The sequence below is a fragment of the Lontra canadensis genome, unplaced genomic scaffold (genome assembly GCF_010015895.1).
Source record: "Lontra canadensis isolate GAN:19392208 unplaced genomic scaffold, GSC_riverotter_1.0 scaffold146, whole genome shotgun sequence".
Lineage (NCBI taxonomy): Eukaryota > Metazoa > Chordata > Mammalia > Carnivora > Mustelidae > Lontra > Lontra canadensis.
This window is the reverse complement of record NW_022631140.1, coordinates 2,050,462-2,069,964: the sequence shown is the minus strand read 5'-3', so window position 1 is coordinate 2,069,964 and position 19,503 is coordinate 2,050,462. Positions and strand designations below refer to the sequence as shown.

Here is a 19,503-nt window from a genome sequence, read left to right as displayed (position 1 = left end):
CATGGGAAACTCACGTCCATCTTGGAAACGAGTAGCAGCTGCTGTTTGATGCGCAGGAACACGGAATCGAAAGCCAGCTGGTGGGCCTGCTGGTTAAGACGAGTCAGGGCCGTGCGAGACGCAGACAGCAGGTTGTAGTTACTGGACCCTTTCTCCTAAGACGAGATAATGCAAAAGGCTGTTAGGGCCTGGCTCAAACCAAGGCGATCAGCTAGTTCAACATTTTGAAAAGCCCCTGAGAGGAAGAAAGTGGGGGGGTGGTTCGGTACAGCAGTGGTTACCAAGCCCGTCTGTGCCCCAGCACCCCCTGTTGGAACATGCTGGATTATAGATGCACACGCTCCCCCCTCAGAGCTACTGAATCAGAGCCCAGCAGGGTTCTGGGGCCCAGGGAGCGTTTTAGCTCACTTTTTCATGTAATTCTAATGCATCTGCTAACACAAGCTCAGGGACTGGCAGTTTAGGAAAAAATTAACTGGTGAGTGTCCCTCAGGGATAGAGGCAGAGAGAGAAAAATGATCAGAAGTGTCAGGTATAAACAAGATTGAGGGACAGGAGCCTGACCTCCCAGCGAGGTCAGCTCAGTTATACTGGGTCATACAGCAGACTACGCACAATCTGTATGAGTTCCAAGGAATTCCAAACAGCCTGAGAAAATACAGAGGTGGAAAATGTAACCTTAGTTTTGTTATTATAAATGAGCCGATTACAAGGAACTAAACCAGATCAGCAGTAAAGATAGACAGAGTTGCTTTAACCTAATCACGGAAACACGGATGAATGAACCTGCACAACTGTTTTAAGTGTTTGTCAAGCTCTAGTACAGCCAACTGGCGGGCCAAAGTGCACGGCGATGGGGAGACCATGTGAGGGCAGATGAAGGCTCAGACACGTCCAGAGGCTCACTGGGCCGTCACCCCAGAGCTCAAGGCCCACCAGGACACAATGAGATTGCATTTGGTGTCAAGGGAATGGCAATGTCTCCTCTGCCTATCACCAAGACAGGTGGGGGGATGGTGCTGGAAAGGATGCTACAGTCCACTTAGGATCTTGGGGCCATTCATAGGTTGTTGTGTGGTTCACTCCACGTTTTGGGAGGTTTTTCCATCACTGGAGCCCCAAGGGGCCCAAGCTCAAAGTCAGAGCAGCGCTGTGACAGGCATACCAAGAGCTTAAGCTAAAGGGATGGCCAGAAGGGACCACTTATCCTCAGGTCCTCCTACTGCCACGAGGAGGATCGATTTCCCTCCTGGCAGGGTTGGGGGCCTCCTTTGTGGGTTCTCCCCACTAGCGGGCAGTCCACACTGTAGTCCCCTCTCTGCCATTCAGTAATAGGGGCCTGTCCCTGCCCTGGAGTCAGGGGCTACCCAGCCATCCTCCCGGCAAATCTGGCTCTGGAGGGCAGTACGGCAAGGCCATCGCCACACACCTGAAGTCATGCCATCCGTGCGGGCTCTACCGCCTTCTGTCAGTAATAAAGCTGCACTTCTCCAACTCCCACACCTATACGTCCATGTGTTCCCACCCAGTTTAGTTTTTTAGCTCCTTAAAACACAACATAAACGAGACCGAGAAGAGGCAGTAGGGCACACAGCAGACTGCGGTCTACACACAGAGCCGAAAAGCCTGGATCGGGGAAAGGGTGGCAAGAATGCCATCCGTCTGGTCTCATACCTTGAGGGTATACAGTATTTCCATTAAACTGGCATATTCAGCCCGGTTATCCTTCTGGAGGTAATTATATTCTTGCCATGGGTTCTTGGCAGAGCTCTTCTTGTCTGTCAAGATGCTATCCTGAAACCCGGCCAGGCTCCGAGGGCTGTAGGAGTCAGAGAGATACTTGCCAGCTGTAGACAAAATCCTGAAACGAAAGCGACGACCATTACGCCCCGCGCTACTTGTACAGAACCTTCCTCTGGGAGCATTCAGTTTCTCCTTCCTAAATCCCAGGATATCCTGATGAGGCAGACTGATTTCGGGTCCATTTGCTAAGAAAAGGAAGACATCCCACAGCGCTGAGGAACGAGCAGGACCTCGGGTGCACAAGAGACCCCAGGTGCTTTTAGTTCCTATTTAACACTCAGTCCGCCGGCACCTGCCACCTTCCTAACGTGACAGACAGCCTACCCGGGGCCATCGTCAGTTTATTACGATCTGGGACACTGTGCATTTTCTGTGCAGCACTTTCTGGCTCCACGGGCATCACCATCTGGAATGAAGCCATGGGGAGCCACCGGCAGCGGGGGAGCTGGTCCTGGGAGAGTGGGGACAGCAGCTCGAAGCATGCCGCTAGCCACATGACTCACCGTCATGCCACTGGGCTGGTGTGGCGTTCGTGTCCACCTGCCCTGTATAGTTTACTTTTGTGGTTTAGGTGCCACAGAGAGATCTACTGTGAGAAGCCAGCACTGTCCCATTTCTCTGAGGAAGAAAAACGCCTGGAGAAAGTTCTAGGTGATGACCAACCTCTAGGGCTTGCACCTCTATCTTCTCTTTCCAACAAAGACGGCCTTCCCTGACAGATGCTGCAAAGCCTCTGCTGTCCTCCCTGAGCCCAGCTGGACCGCCCAGCGTACACAACTGGATGTGCACAGAACCACGTGAACATACGCAGGACATCCCACGTGTGGCTGACTCCCCGACCCCTCCTTGACCATAACAGGTCATGAAAAAGGATCGCCCTGGCAGCTTTCTGCTTGAACTCACTTTTTAAAAAAACAAGTCCAGTGAAACCTGTCAAGGAACACGTTTACCTGCAGATGAACAAATACGTTTATAGGGCCTTCCTGGGGAGCCACAGCCAACACAAGCTGCCCCCTGTCTCTGCCACTAAGCTACGGTTCTCCCTGATGCTTAAGCCTCCAGGTGGCTTCAGCTGGGTCTCTTGTCTGCCAGACTGTGGCCTGTTCCTGCCATCACCCTTTCTTCCAAGCCTTCACGATCTGTGAGGACTAAACAGGGTGTTCTTCCCCTCTAAATTCCAAGCACGGAGCATAGGGCCTGGCCCATGGTGGGTGACCCTGGGTTTGGTGAGCAAGAAGCTGAGAGCTGCCCTCTGGGAAATCAGCTCCCCCTGTTAGGTCACAGTCATTTGTGCCTCCCCTGGGTCATCTAGGAGGAGACTGGCACCAGTATGCCATCCACGCTGAAGAAAAATAGGTATGTCAGGAATCTGTAAAGTATTAAAGATTACAGTTTAAAATGTTAGAACAGTGTGCTCTAAAATAAGAACCAGGGCACCTCAGTGGCTCAGTCGGTTAAGCGTCTTGCCTTTGGCTCACGTCATGATCTCAAGGTCCTGGGATCGAGCCCCATGTCTGGGATTGAGCATCTCCCTCTCCCCGCTGCTCGTGCTCTCTTTCTAGTGATTTCTCTCTCAAATCTTTAAAAAAAAATAAAGTGAGAACCAAATTAAAAAAAAAAAAAAAAGGCGGATTCGGTTCCAACCCCCAAGGAATGAACCATATCTCTTCCTCCCTAGCCTCCTCTTCATCCAGACAGACACCATTAGATGAACTAATCATCAGACTCAGATTTCCTAGAATGTGTGTGTTTACTAGTACTATGAGCTAAACCTTACTGAAATGAACACTTGATTTCTACACTCACAAAGAAATGTTCTCTCATTGCTGGAACAGGAGACAGCAGATAAGTAAAACAGTCCTCACCCTCAAGAAGCTCACGGATTAACGGGGGAGTCCGACCTGCACTAATGTGCTAACGAGTGTTCGGGGAGACAGCAGTAAGTACGCACAGAGGAGGGAGAACTTAATGTCACACTTCCAACCACTTCAACTCATCTCCTTTCACGGGAGCTTGTTACCCACTTCTTTACAAGCCATGGAAACTTGTAAATTTACACTGGATCCCCCAAACCTGATTTTCCCATTAAACTGTCCCACTAAGACCTCTTCCCAGTGAAACCATCACTGTGCCAAAAGTTACTGATGGGTGCCATGAAAGTATAGAGGAGCCATGACTATCTCCCTGGAGCTCACCCAACTTGCCCAGTACACCAGAAAGTCCTCCAGTGGCACTCAGCCCATAAATCACAAAATGATCCTTTTCTGCAAGGAAGTGATCTTAAGAGCCCCAAAGCCAATGTCACTCTTGTCGCCAAAGTAATCTAGAGTGTTCTGAGCTACTGCCTTTGTCACCTTGAAGGGTGGTGGGAGGCGTGGTCCTTGGGCCGAGGGAGTCTGGGTTCTGCAGGGGAGATTGAGGGGAGATTGACAGGCAGATAAGATAAGCTTTATAGGCAGCTGCCACACCTGTGCCTCCCCGATGGGAACACAGATGGTGACTGTCGCTATTTTCCCTTTCCAGGCTCAGTGCTTCCAGAATGCTGTCACCTCTTAAAGAAGCTCCCCTGGATACGCCCGGTCCGGTCTCATCTCATGCCAAAGCTTGGGTCAGAGTTTCAGCTTCTCTGGGCTGCAAAATGCTGATAGGCTCATCCTTTATCTACCACTGCCCGGTCAACTTCCTAACCAGATCCTTCTTTTCCTTTAAGAATGTAATATTCACCTTCACTAAAAGACTGGGGAAAGCCTGTATGTCCTAACACGGAAAGATGTCTGCCGTACACAGGCCGAGGAACCCAAGTCCAGGGGAGATGCTAATCTGTGAGAAAGACGGTGTGGGCAGTGCAGGGCTGACACACTCTGGATGGCTCAGCTCACGTCCACGTTCGAATCACTGCCTCGTGGTCCCGTGACCTCAGACGGCAGCTATTTCCACAGATCATTTCTTTCACTTGAATTACTACCTGTGCCAGACTCGATGCCTCAATGTCCCTTCATCTGTAAAAATGCAGACGGACAGTACCTACCTCTTTGGTCACTGGGAGGATTAAAGAGTTAATTACTGGAAAGTCCCTAATATCAGAGCTCAATAAATATTATAGGTGGGGGCAGATGTTAATAATGTTTCTTCTAGAGAGAATATTGAGGGTGAGTGGTTTCCCTTTTTATTTCATACACTCGTGAACGGTTTTCATTTTTGCCATGAGCTAGGGCCAGGCTAGAATTACCACTGAACTTAAGAAAGTAAGAAGCGGCATGCCTGTCCTTTAAACATAAATGTTACACTTTCAGCTCTTCCCAGGAGTCCTCTGAAAAGTCGGGCCCACTCGCCCTCCACCACAGGCTCCCTTCACCACGAGTGCATGTGCGAACGTCGGCATGAGCGTGTGCGGGGGGTTACTGTTCACGGCGTTTATATTATTTACACACACTCCACTATGTGCCTGTGCTGCTTGGGTTCTACCCAGCCCGGGAAGTCATGTCATTTGTGTGCTGGGCGGCTCCGGAGTTCCGGACAGCAGCGGCTGCCCGTTCTACCCCGCGGCGAGACACTGCCCAGAACGGGAACCACTGTAGGAGACGGTGAACCTGAAGACAGTCCATGGGCTCAGAAATGAAAGAAGACAGAATGTGGCGGGAAGGAGAAAAAGCTGCCTTGGAGCATTGACCTCACTCCTCAGCCCCTCAGCCCCACCTTCCACCAGGCGGCTGTGTCACCATGCACAGCCCACCCCACACAGACCACTTTCAGAAATTCCCTCCCACCCACATCACTTTAGGACAATAAGGAAGTACCCAAGAAAGAGGTGACGGGGCTGCTGCTAGGCCCTCAGACAACCGTAGAAAATAGACTTCTTCCCCCCAGGTCCCGGAGAACACAGAAATCATCGGTGCCAAGGAATTGACAGATTTAGGTGGAAAAAGAGAGGAGGGAAATTTGGGAGGCTGGAGCCCTGTGAGGGGAAAACCAGTTTGAACGGGATGACCTCAGGGCAAGGGAAACCCTGGCAGGTATCAGAATAGAGAAAGGAGGGGAAGAAATGTAATGCGGCTTCTATGAAGAAACTTAAGAGTCCCAGTAATTCACTTACCAACAAGCAGTGGGAACCCAGCCCATTTACAATTTGGAGACAACGTATATGGTCTCATTTGGGCTTCAACTTCCATATCTAACAAAAACTTTGTAACCACTGTCAAGGAGCTCAGAGCCTTATCCTTTTCAGGTGCTCAGTAAATATTTAATGATGACATAATGACACCTTGTATCTAGGTACAGACAGTCCTCGAGCCTGTGACTTTCACATTTGACCGTATGTCGCCATTGTTGAGCTGTGTGCTCTATCAGGTTCCTCCCCAGCCAGGATCCCAGGGAATCGCCCACAGCTCTGGCTTACCTGTTTGCTAGCTGCTGCTCGAAGTCCCCACATTGCCGCAAGAGCTCACCACAGGTGGCTATTATCCTAAACAAAACAAAACAAAAGCACTTCAAGTTCAAGTATCTGGAATGTTGACATTTACCGGACAAATACTGTCTCATTCATAAACATTCTAACTATTCACTCCTTTTGGGGGTGCTGGGTTCTGGAGAAGTGGTTAACCATTGGACAATCTACCTGACATGTCTCACTAATCAGTAATTCATGGAGAAGGGAAACTCGACTTCGTTCTAACATCCTCGAGTCACAGGCCTCTCTGCTGGGAATCGGGAGTTCTGTGCCACACGTCTCAAATAATCTTACATTTCCCAAATACTGAGGTGTGCTTTGGGGCTTTGTCCTTAATAAAATGGGTTGGAAATAGTTCATATCTAAAATTAAAAACGGGCACCTGGCAGGCTCAGTCTCAAAAGAGCATGTGACTCTTGAACTTGGGGTAGTGAGTCCGAGTCCACCTGGGGTGTAGAGACTACTTATATTTAAAAGCTTTAAAAAAAATAAAATAAAATTTAGAAATCAACAATACATTTAAAAAATCATTCACCACAATCAAGTGGGATTATTCCAGGGACGCAACAGTGGTTCAATACTTGCGGATCAGTCAACCTGATACATCACATCCACAAGAGAGAGCATAAAAATCATACAAGCATCTCAAGAGATGCAGAAAAAGCATCCGACAAAGTACAACATCCATTCATGACAAAAACTCTCAACAAAGTCGGTTTAAAGGGAACATACCGCAACATAGTAAAGGCCACATATGAAAAAATGAAAAACCCACAGCTAATATCATCCTCAATGGGGCAAAACTGAGAGCTTTTCCCCTAAGGATCAAGACAAGGATGACCACTCTATCCACTTTCATTCAACATAGCACTGGGAAGACCTAGCCACCACAATCAGACAAGAAAAAGAAATAGAAGGCATCCAGACTGGTAAGGACAAGGTGAAGCTTTCACTATTTGCAGATGACAGAATATAATATAGAGAACCCTAAAGACTCTACCAAAAAACCACTAGAACTGATTGATGAATTCCATTAAGTCGGTGGATACAAAATCAGTGTACAGAAATCTGTTGCATTTCTTGCACTAATCATGAAGAAGCAGAAAGTGAAAATTTCCAACTGCACCAAAAATAATAAAACACCTAGAACTAAACTTAATCAGACAAAAAGACCATATTCTGAAAACTATAAAACACTTATAAAAGGAACTGAAGATGATACAAATGGAAAGATGATTTATGCTCATAGTTGGAGGAGTCAATATTGTTAAAATTTCCACACTACCCAAGGCAATCTACAGATTTAATACAATCCCTAACAAAATACCAGCAGCATTTTTCATAGAACTAGAACAAATAACCTAAAATTCATATGGAACCATAAAAGACCCTGAAAACAGCCAAAGCAACCCTCAGAAAGATGAACAAAGCTAGAGGGATCACAATCTCAGATTTCAAGATATATGAGAGTAATCAAAACAGTATGATACTGGCACAGTAACAGTGACCAATCGCCAGAACAGAATAGAGCGCTCAGAAATAAACCCACACATATATGGTCAATTAATCTACGACAAAGGAGGCAAGAATAAACAATGGGGAAAAGACAGAATAAATAAACATCTTCAACAAATGGCATTGGGAAAACTGGACAGCCCCATGCAAAACAATGAAACCGGACTACTTCCTTACACCATACGCAAAAATAAACTCAAAATGGATTAAAGCTTAAATGTGAGGCCTGAAACCATAAAACTTCCAGGAGAAAATATAGGCAGTATTTCTTTGACATCAGCCATAAAAACATTTTTCTAAATATGTCTCCTCAGGCAAGGAAAACAAAAGTGAAATTTAACTATTGGGACACCACCACCAAAATAAAAAGCTTTTGCTTTTTGCAAAGGAAACCACCAACAAAACAAAAAGGCAATCTACTGAATGGGACAAGATGTTTGCAAATGATATATCCGATAAGGGGTTAACATCCAGAATATATAAAGAACATATACAACTCAACACCAAAAAAATGAAATAATCCAATTAAAAAATGAGCAGAGCAGATTTTTCCCAAGACAGACAAATGGCTAACAGACACATGAAAAGATGGTCAACATCACTCATCATCAGGGAAATACAAATCAGAACCACAAGGAGATATCACCTCACACCTATCAGAATGGCTACGATCAAAAATAAAAGAAATAATAAGCATTGGGGCACCAGGGTGGCTCAGTCAGTTAAGCATCCAACTATTGATTTCGGCTGAGGTCATGATCTCAGGGTCGTGAGACTGATCCCCGCATCGGGCTCTGTGCTGAGCCCAGAGCCTGCTTAAGGTTCTCTCTCCTCCTTCTGCCTCTTCCCCCAACTCACACTCGCTCTCTCTCTCTCTCTCTAAAGAATAGGAAGGAAGGAAGGAAGGAAGAAAGAAAGAAAAGGAGAGAGAAAGAAAGAAAGGAAGGAAGGGAAGAAGGAAGAGAGGGAGGGAGGGAGGGAAAGGAAGGAAGAAAGAAAGAAAGAAAAGTATTGGCAAGGATGTGAAGGAAAAGGAACCTTGCACTGTTGGTGGGAATGCAAACTGGTGCAGCCACTCTGGAAAACAGAGCTTCCTAAAAATTTAAAAATCCGTTTCTAAAAACATAGCTTCCTAAAAAAATTAAAAACAGAATTACCATATGCTCCAGTAATGTCACTATTGGATATATATCAAAGAAAAAAACCCCACTAATTCAAAATATATACCCATCCCTAAGTTGACTGCAATGTTATTTACAATAGCCAAGATACAGAAGCATAAATGAATGGACACAGTGTGTGATACATATATCTACAATGGACTCAGCCATAGAAAATGAGATCTTGCCATTTGCGACCACATGAATGAACCTAAAGGTATTATTCTAAGTGAAGTAAGTCAAAGACAATTTACCGTATGATTTCACTCACACGTAGATTTTAAGACACAAAGCAAAACAAAAGAGACAAACAGACTCTTGACTACAGAAAACAAATGATGACTGCCAGGGGGAGGAGGGTGGAGGGATGGGTGAAACAGAGAAAGGGGGTTAAAAAAATTAAATTAAAATTTAAAAACCAAAAGTCATTACTTAGTATTTGTTAGATGTCTGCTATTTGCAAGGCCAAGAAAACTGTTTTTATACTGTATCTCTCTCTGATCCCATGAAAGGCAGGTGAAGAGTAATCCATTTGGTTTCTCAGAGATAAGACTGAATGACCGTCATACCTTTACTTAATAATCTTTTAATTTTCAAGTAATTTTATGCTAGGCCCTAAAGTCCAGCAACCAAGTCCTTCAACACCAAACTATAAATGTCAGGACAAATCCAAGGATTAAAAACATCTGAAGTCTAGTTAATTTTTAACTGCTCTAAAAGTGCCTATCCATCACCAGGGTATCTGGGCATTCCATCATAAGAAAGGTTTATGAGAAAATGAAATATTCCACTTTCCACTTGCCTCGAATGCAACAGAATAACCTTGTATGTAGTATTTTCCAGTGTACCAAGCTGCCACACATGAAAGGGGGATACAGTTAGCATAGAGAACATTAAATTTCATCCCTCAAAATTAGAAGTCCAGATCAGAGCCCATGAGGAAATTATCCGAATGGCCCTGGGAGGTACTGGATCTGCTCTGATTAAAGACAGCGTTCAGGGGTGCCTGGGTGGCTCAGCTGGTTGGGCATCTGACTCCCGGTTTCAGCTCAAATCATGATCCCGGGGTCGTGGGATCGAGCCCGGAGTCGGACTCCATGCTCAGCATGGAGTCTGCTTCTCCCTCCCCCTCTGCCCCTTGCCTCGTTCTCTCACTCCCTGACAGAGAATAAATAAATCCTTTAAAAAAAAAAAGAAAAAAGAAAAAAAGATAGCTCTCAGAGGATCTGGACGTGCTCTGGTGTGGACCCACACTGAGAACTCCAAGCGTTGGGGGCACCCTGCGCACACTACCTAGGTCAGGGGTCAGGCAAGTGGGTGAAGGGCAACCACCCTCTTCAGAATGTCCAACCATGAAGAGTGGTTTTAAGGAAAAGAAATTCTGGGTTGTCATTTATCTCAGCCTGAGAGTAGAGCGGCTATTCCACACAGTAGCAGAACAGCGGCACAAGAGAATGTACGGCCAGGCTGGCAGGGACTTCAGTGACCAGTGCCGGGGAGATGATGCGAACCCACTGCTTCTAGGGCTTCCAATGTTTAGTTGATGTTAGAAATCTGGATTATGTTAAATCTGGTTTATAAATGTGGACAACGAAACCCAAATTTTGTAAGTGATGTGCTCAAACCACGTCTGTAGGTCAGGTCTGGCCATAGGCCAGAGGTCTATACTTTCTGGCTGGACCTTCTCAAGGGCCAAACCTTTGCAGGCCACTGCTGATCACACTCCCACCAGGGCTCAGGGCTTGGGGCAACGGGGTCTATCTAGTGGCCCACAGGTCACAGGGGGCTACCCCAGGATCTAGCCATCAACCACCACTTGGAAGAGTGACCACAAAGCCTGTTATGAACTCTAACATGGTCCTTTAAGGCCAGATAATGTTGCCTTACCACTTAGTGGTATGGTGTTTAGATCTAAACAGAATCTGGGGTCCCTGGCTGGCTCAGTCAGTGGAACGTGTGACTCTTTATCTCGGGTTTCTGGGTTTGAGACCCATGTTGGGTGTAGAGATTACTTAAAAAAAAAATCTTACAAAAAATTTTAAAAATTTTAAAAATAATAAAAATAGGATCTAATCAGCTACATATTTTCTAAAATATAAGTTCCAAGTTATTTTAGCCTGAAAAATTATAGGCTAAGGGGAAAATAAATCTCAAGCCAAATATAAAAAAATACGTCACCAAAGGAGATGAGGCGTAACAAAGACTAAAATGCTTTAACAGTGAGGGGCGTCTCTCTGGGCTGTTGTTGCCACTGCTGCTGTTTTTAATTGGCTTATTTTTAGAGTTTGCTTTAAAAAAAAAGAAAGCAGTGAGGAAAAAAAAAATGAACCCCTTAAAAGCATGCTCATCAGGGGCGCCTGGGTGGCTCAGTGGGTTAAAGCCTCTGCCTTCAGTTCAGGTCATGATCTCAGGGTCCTGGGATCAAGCCCCATGTTGGGCTTTCTGCTCAGCAGGGAGCCTGCTTCCCCCTCTCTCTCTCTGCCTGCCTCTCTGCCTACTTGTGATTTCTGTCTGTCAAATAAGTAAATAAAATCTTTAAAAAAAAAACAAAACATGCTCATCAATTTTACGTATTCTAGGATGCATGTTTCTGCCTACTACATGGGGCACACATTTAAGTTACAGCCCTCATTTTTACCTGATGGAATTCTGAAAAGCTGTCCAATCTTCTTGAAAAAGTGAGTTGGGAGGAATATCATCGAGCTTACACTTCTTTCGTATTGACTGGAGAGTGCTGGTGAAATCAGACACGTACCTATGCGGAAAGAAAAAAAACCCGACAGGGATGTTGTCATAAACTCCTCGGCTCTAAAGACACCTGAAATCATGTGGCTTTGGGAAAAGGGCTAAGGACCCTGAGAGCATCTTTAGAGGCTCCCACCAAGGAGTCAGTTAGCCTGTAAAATCTGACCACAGCAGGGTCTTCTCTGTATGGCCGGACCATCTTTCTCACCTGGAAGGGCGATTTAAGAGAGATGCTCAAGACGAGACAGAAGGGGAGAACCACTAAGACGAAGATTCTGGTGACCCACCAGGTGAGAAGTGGTGCTGAGAAATGACTCCCTGGCCCAAAGAACTGTCCTGACATGTCACAGGCCCATGATGATACCTGACCGCCACCCAGCATACTGTAAGGCAGCTCGCCAATGCACAGGGTACTCTTGCAGGATTCCCGGCCCCCTCCCCGCCCCCAATTTAGATTAAACAGCCAAGCTCCACAGCAGGCAGGTTCCCGGCTTGAATGGCACAGGATGTGAAATGGATTCGAAGCTGAGGTATCTCCCTCCCGCCAGTCTGCTGTCTGCTCCCCCAGACCCCAGCTGCTTCCCTGCCCAGCACCCAGCACAAGTACAAGTCCATCGCTTCTTTCCTGTGTGTTTAATGTATGTGCTGTAACCAGGTTAGAAGCTCCGGAGGAACAGGGACTATGTCCTTGTGGCTCATAAGTGTCCCCAGGAAGGAGCTCAGAGCTGGGAACAAAAGAGACACCTGGGAACAGTTCCTGGATGAATGCAAGACTTGCACTGGGGCCCTGAGAAAGTATCTGGGTGTCTCTGGGACTGTTTTCTCATCTTTAAAATGGACTTAATGAATGGTGTCTTCTACATTACCTCAAGGAATTGTGATGATCAAATAAATGAAATAGGGGTTTCTGGGTGGCTCAGTCAGTTAAGCGTCGGACTCTTGGGTGTCAGCTCAGGTCACAATCTCTGGGTCATGACACAATCTCTGGGTCATGACACTGAGCCCCACATCGGGCTCTACGCTCAGTGAGGAGTTTGCTTGTCCCTCTCCCTCCTCTCGCGCAAGCTTGCTCTCTTTTGCCAATGAATAAATAAAATCTTTAAAAACTAAATAGATGAAATAATATATACAAAAGTTCTTTGAAAAGAATAAAAGGAAAGCTGATGTGGGGTGGCGTTGTTTTCTGAGGACATACACTTCCTCGAACATGAACGAATGTGTGCACGTCCTTGGGAGGGTATGATGAGGAGGACACAGGTGAGCAGGGGTCTTATTCTCTGGAAACCACGAGGCTCCCTGAAAACCCAGGACACCTGTGTGCATCACAAGAAGCCTGACCTTGCTCCCTTCCCAAACCACAAACCCTAAGTAAGGAAGGTGGGTTGTGCCCCACAGGGCACAGCCCTGAAGACAGTTTTCTTGGGGAGATCGGTCCTTGGTGGATGGGGAGGGGCCTCAAGGACCACCTGACAGAGGGATGCTGAGGAACATAATCGTGCTTCAGCGGCAGGTTGAACAACTGGGCCACCATCCCTCGACTATGACAAACGTGTCTTACAAGAGTGTGCGACCCGCCGATGGACCTGCTTGGTAGCAGCTCATGACAGCGTTCCCAGGTTGCAGAGTAGGCAGGAGAGCACTGGAGCGGGGGCGGGAGGGCGGGTCCCCAGTTCAGCCACACTGTGTATCACATCACATTTTCATCACATTTATCCCCAGATTTTCCAATTCTCTCTCACGATCAACATCTCCAGGTGTCTCCACCACGTAAGGGTCGCTGTGTTGGGGGCTTTAATTACCTGCTTGCACTTACTAGCCAAGAATGCCACGGGGAGAGCCTCATCACTCGGAGAAAAGACGTCAGGACACCAAGACATCCCAAGCAGTAAGCATCAGAGCCTGGCAGGGCTCCAACACCAGAGCCCACACTCCCGGCATAGCTGGAAAGCCCCTGATTCTGAAACCCCTTCTCACTTGTTATACTCTTCGACCTCACCCTGGTTCACGTTAGGCCAGGCCCCTCCTGCCTCCCCTCCATGCTCCGTCCTGCCATCCCCAATACCCCTCCGTATGACTGAACGGTGTCCCATCTCTACCCCGCTCGGGTTAGCGTCACACTGATTGCCCTATTTTACAGACAGCAGCTGCTGGGGTAGCTTCCAAATCTTCCCTTCTCGAGGTGACCTAGTTTCACCATGGCCCTTCTCTACAGTTTGAATTTTTAATATAGATTTGTGTTATTTTTTTTTTTAAACTAAGGAATCTAAATAACCAACAGAAGAACTACCTCACTCACAACAGCTGAGAAGAGCAGGAGATGAGAGAGAGGAACAGCCTTATACACATTAGTTCCTCAAGATACAATAGTAAGGGATGGGGCGCCTGGGTGGCTCAGTGGGTTAAAGCCTCTGTCTTCAGCTCAGGTCATGATCCCAGGGTCCTGGGATTGAGCCCTGCATCGGGCTCTCTGCTCAGCGGCAAGCCTGCTTCCTCTTCTCTCTCTCTCTGCCTGCCTCTTTGCCTACTTGTGATCTCTGTCAAATAAATAAATAAAATCTTTAAAAAAAAAGATACAATAGTTAAGGTTGATTTAAAAACTCCTTTAAAGTACGGAGGAAAGGGCTGAACATCTTCTTTTGAAGGAATAAAAGCAAAATGTTCAAAAGTGGGTATTTTGGGGCGCCTGGGTGGCTCAGTGGGTTAAAGCCTCTGCCTTCAGCTCGGGTCATGGTACCAGGGGTCCTGGGATCGAGCCCCGCATTGGGCCCTCTGCTCGGCGGGGAGCCTGCTTCCTCCTCTCTCTCTGCCTGCCTCTCTGCCTACTTGTGATCTCTGTCTGTCAAATAAATAAATCTTTTTTAAAAAAAAAAAAGTGGATATTTTTTAGCAGAAAGACTAAGGGTGGGAGGAAGACTTTCACATTTTTATACCTTTACGTGTTTTTTAAAAATTACTCTAATGCAGGCCCCTGGGTAGCTCAGTTGTTAAGTGTCTGACTTCAGCTCAGGTCATGATCCCAGGGTTCTAGGATCAAGCCCCAGATGGTGCTCCCTGCTCAGCGGAAAGCCTGTTTCTCCCTCTCCAACTCCCCCTGCTTGTGTTCCTTCTCTCTCGCTTGCTCTCTCTCTAATAAATAAATAAATAAATAAATAAATTTTTAAAAAAATTACTCTAATGTATTATTTTTGTTATTTCATAATAAAATTTTTAGATCCCAATAAAAAAGTTCTTTCTATCCACAAAATCTTGGTTAGTGGTGGAGACAGAAATTGGCCAATTCTGTCCAATGAGACTTACTGCTCATACTTCTCTTTCTACGGGCACACATCTGGATTTATCTGGTTACTCCTCGATCTGAGAGCAGCGCCTGTGTCCTTGGTGGCCCTACTGCCTCCACCCTGAGCTGCCCTCCGATGGTGCTGACCACCTGCTGCGGTGACCGAGAGCTCTGGCTCCACGGACCTCAGAGCTCACAGTGGCGTGCCCAGTATTTCTGGAATGACAAGAGCTCCCTGAACTTACTATAGGAAAACAGCATTCTGCTCAATTAAGAAAAAAAAAAAATTCTTGTGGGACACCTGGGTGGCTCAGTTGGTTGAGCATCTGGCTCTTGCTTTTGGCTCAGGTCATGATCTCAGGGTCGTGAGATCAGGCCCCACGTGAGGATCCATGCTGAGTACGGAGCCTGCTTAAGATTCTCTCTCTCTCTGCTGCCCCTCACCCCACCCCAAGCCTGCACGCACTCCCTCTCTCTAAAACAAAATAAGAAATAAAAATAAATTTCTTAAGACTGAGGGCAACTATAATCTAGAACAAGCTACCAAGAGAAGGGCTTTGGAGAGCCCGAGAATGTGCCTGTGTGGAAGCCGGAGACTGGAGCTCTGACCACCTGCGGGCCGTGGCGCCTGGACTGTGCAGGTCCGAGAATCCAGCCTCACACAGCCTGCTCGCTTGTTCTGTCTTCTAACTAAATGTCACTTCGCGTCCTCTTCTTTCTTCCTTCACACAGCTCTGCTGCGATGTAATTCACACACTGCACAATTCACCCATTTAAAGAGCACAATTCAACAGTTTTCAGCGTTGTCACAGAGCTATGTGACCATCACCACAGTCAACGTCATAACATTTTCATTGCCCGAAAAAGCAGCCCTGTCCCTTTTAGGAGTCACCCCCAACCCCTCCAGGTGCCCACCTCTCCTCAGCCCGAGCCAACCATCAATTTTCTGTTTCTATCGACTTGCCTGTTTTGGACACTTCCTATAGGCAGAATCATAAAACACATGGTCTTTTATGACTGACTTCCTTCACTTAGCTTGTTTATATTTTTTTCATCTTATCTTTTTAATTTTACATAAGAAATGTGTGAACATATGCTCCTCTTCTAAAAGTCAGAAAACAACAAATAAAGCTGAATTCCCTATGAACACCACCCTACTCCTTCCCCGCCTCCCCATCCCCCCGATGTTTTGAGTTTATGGCCTAACGTTCCACACATCAGGGCTGAGCAAAATTTTCTGCTAAGGTCCAGATATTTTAGGCTTTGCAAAACCCAAGGTCTGTCCTAACTATTGACCTCTACCTTCATAGACCATAGGTAAGTGAAGGGGCATGGTTGCATCCCAATCGGCTCATGAGCTAGTTTGTTGACACCCATTCTACAGGAATATATAACGCATGTTAAAGCATTAAAATAGATCCAGAACAGGGATTGGTACTTTCAACTTTTTTGTAAAAGTTTTCCTGAAATACGGTCACACCCATTCATTTACGTGTCATTTACAAAAGTCTCTACTGACTGCAAGGCCCACAGAGCCAAAATGCTTACCATCGGGCCCTCTGAGGAAAAAGCTCGCTGAACCCCACTATGGAAAATATACCTTATTTTTTGTATGTTCTTTTTACATACTGTATTGGACTCTACATAATATTCTGCAACTTTTTTCCACTGGACACCATATTTTGGAGATCCATCAATGTGGATATACGTTGATCTAATTAAGGCTGTAACTGCCAAACAGAGTTCCCTCGTATGAACATGTACATTATTTAGTCATTGCCAAATTCATGGACATTCAGGCTGCTTCAAATGTTCCACTATCGTTAATGGTGCTACAAGGAATATCCTTGAGATTGCCCCCTCAGGGGGATAAAAACAAAGATTGCCCCTTCGGGGAGTAGGTGGAGGGAATGCCTGAGAGTGGCTCAGTTGGTTAAGTGTCTGCCTTCAGCTGAATTCATGATCCCAGAGTCCTGGGACTGACCCCCCTGTCAGGCTTCTTGTTCAGTACTGAGCCTGCTTCTCCCTCTCCTCCCCACCCATGCTCTCTCCCACTATCTCTGTCTCTCTCTCTCTCGAATAAATAAAATCTTTAAAAAAGATTGCCCCGGGCTCAGGCACATGTGCTACTCCAGGGCTCAGAGCAGGAAGGCAGAACACACGCATTTTTAACTGGGGCAGACAGCACCCGCTGTGTGACCTGTCCCCACACCCAGCCTTACTTGGCAAAGAGGGATTTCAGTGCTGCCAGCAGGCCGCAGGTCCCCAGGCCGTTGGTGAATCTGACACATCTGTCGACGGCGGCAGAAGCCAGGCCAAAGAGCTTGTTCACGGAGTGGCTCAGCTCCTGCACGCAGTCAATGACCTCCCCGTGTTCCTGGTCAGCAAACATGGACAAATGAGGGCCGCCTCAGACTCAAGAACAGATGAACAGACAACATTAAGATGGAGGAAATTTCCAAACCTCCCGGCGCGTGGTCAGGCAGCAGAAACGCAGCCCCAAGCTGCGGAGCTCTTCCAGAGCCCGAGCCAAGGGCAGGACATCTACGTGGCCAGTAAGATCACACACACCAATCCATGGGGGAAAAGCCTTCCATTTTTCACCTCTTTTCTATTTTTCTGACGCGAATTAAGATGGCATCTCCCCTCTGGCTCTAAAGCTAGAATTCAAATCCTCTGTATCGAACACTCCAAAAGAATGCAGCGAAAGGAAAATCTTCCTTCAGGGGCAAGAATGTAACTGAGGCGGAACGGACTTTCTAGGCACATCACTAGAAAACGGAAAAATGGCAGGAGGCAGCAGAGTTTAACTAGTGTGAGATCTGCTCTTAAATGTCAACTCGCGTCATGCTAGATCACCCTAATACTGGCAACGGGAATGCCTTCCCTCACCCTCGGAGGCCCACCCGAGTGAACCTGCCCCTGGGGCACCGTTCCTGAGTGCTCGGCTCCTGTGCTCATCTGCACCCAGGCTCTGTGAGGCTTTGAGAAGCCCAGTCTAAGATCACGGATTGGTCCTTGCTTCTCAGGGCCAGAAACCACTGACAGCAACCAAGAGAGGACAACAGAGAAAAGGGTTTCTTCCCTGATTCTCCAGTCTCAAAATATCACCCTGACTATAAACTCCTCGAGGGCAGAAAACACCACTTGTTCGTGCTTTTCTAGTTTCTAGCACTTAAAGTAATGTCAGTATGCAGTAAGTGCTCAGTAAATGCTCATCAACTAAAAAAAAGAAAAAGAAGGGGGCGCCTGGGTGGCTCAGTCATTAGGCGTCGGCCTTCAGCTCAGACGCAAGACTGCCATAGTAAGAATTCATTATCTGGGAGATCATCAACTTTCCCCTCAAATATTTAAGCTTCTCATTCTGCTGGACCTTTATTTGAGATTTTAAATAGAAAATCAGTAGCATCTCCATAGTCTCATTTTACACCTGGATTGCAAGAGTCCACTGGGTACTTAGAGCCTGTTTTTTTGCCGGCCCCCCATTCCCAGTCTTTGCACCCCAACCCCCTCCCTGGGGCTGGCAAACCAGAGGCTCCCTGCCCGGCCACCGGTGGGACTGGGCCATTACCAAGGGCACCGCGCTGATCTGGATGAGGACGCTCTTCTCTTCCAGGTCGCCGTACTTCAGCTGGTAGGGTTTGTATGGACCATACACAGCCTCCACCAGTTCCGTGACTTTCACCAGGTTGTACTCATCTTGAGGGGATCAAAAATTAAAATCGATAATGAACAAAGGGGCCAAAATTGCTGGAAAGCAACGGGTGATGGTACTCTGCTGGAACTTGTCTGGTTTCACCTTAGGGGTGACTGCATTTTGTTAATGGGCTGTGGCTGTTCGTGGAAACTGCAGCAATCACTTCAGTAAATAACTTGGAGGAACTTGGGCTCTGGGTGTGATTTGTCCAGAGCACTGTTAAAGATGCCAACTCCCTGCATCCCACAACCCACCGTGGCTAAGAATCACTTCAAATGATAACTCTAGTCAAGAGCCAGTTCCAGAAGTGCTACAGAGAAAAGGGTCTGCTTGAATATTTTTCCAGGACTTTAGAGACAGGATACCTCATATACTAGGCATCCCCAAAATTCCTATATTCGCCTACATAAAAAAAAAAAAATTACAAAGCATGTTTGTACCAAAAATCGAAATGGGCACCTTCCAAGACATAGCAACTCAGCTTCTAGGCTGAATACTGACACCCAAGTGACTTCAGAATCCACTGATAAGCCTTGCCTGAATAAACTTTTACACTGCTGTTTATAAAATGATTTCCTAATCCTCTTGTTCCTTCTAGATCTACTTGCAGATCTTCTCTTATAAAGAAAAGATTTTCCTTTCTCGCTCTCTTTAATATAATAAATCCCATGAACTCGTGGATTCTTCCATATTCATGGTGTTATGATCCACTATTGTCATTATCCGCTTTGACGCTCAAATTGTTTTGAATTTGGTCAGCGGTGGCCCCTTCAGGTTGCCTCCTGAAATCTTTCTGACGTGTCCCTAATCAGCCTCTGAGTGCCTCAGCGGGAATCCAAAATCTTTTCTCTAGCCTGCA

The 19,503-nt window shown here is 46.6% G+C and overlaps 1 protein-coding gene across 1 annotated transcript in view; it reads right to left on the bottom strand.

Annotated features, from left to right (window-relative positions):
• COG7 (component of oligomeric golgi complex 7) overlaps positions 1-19,503 on the bottom strand; it is an 80,105-nt gene that overhangs the window by 19,118 nt on the left and 41,484 nt on the right. Inside the window, exons 8-13 of the mRNA XM_032843960.1 lie at positions 18,519-18,646; positions 17,170-17,324; positions 11,564-11,680; positions 6,200-6,265; positions 1,675-1,861; positions 15-155 (exon numbers count right to left, since the gene is read on the bottom strand). Coding sequence (XP_032699851.1) covers positions 15-155; positions 1,675-1,861; positions 6,200-6,265; positions 11,564-11,680; positions 17,170-17,324; positions 18,519-18,646 — 794 coding nt within the window. The remainder of the gene's footprint in view (positions 1-14; positions 156-1,674; positions 1,862-6,199; positions 6,266-11,563; positions 11,681-17,169; positions 17,325-18,518; positions 18,647-19,503) is intronic.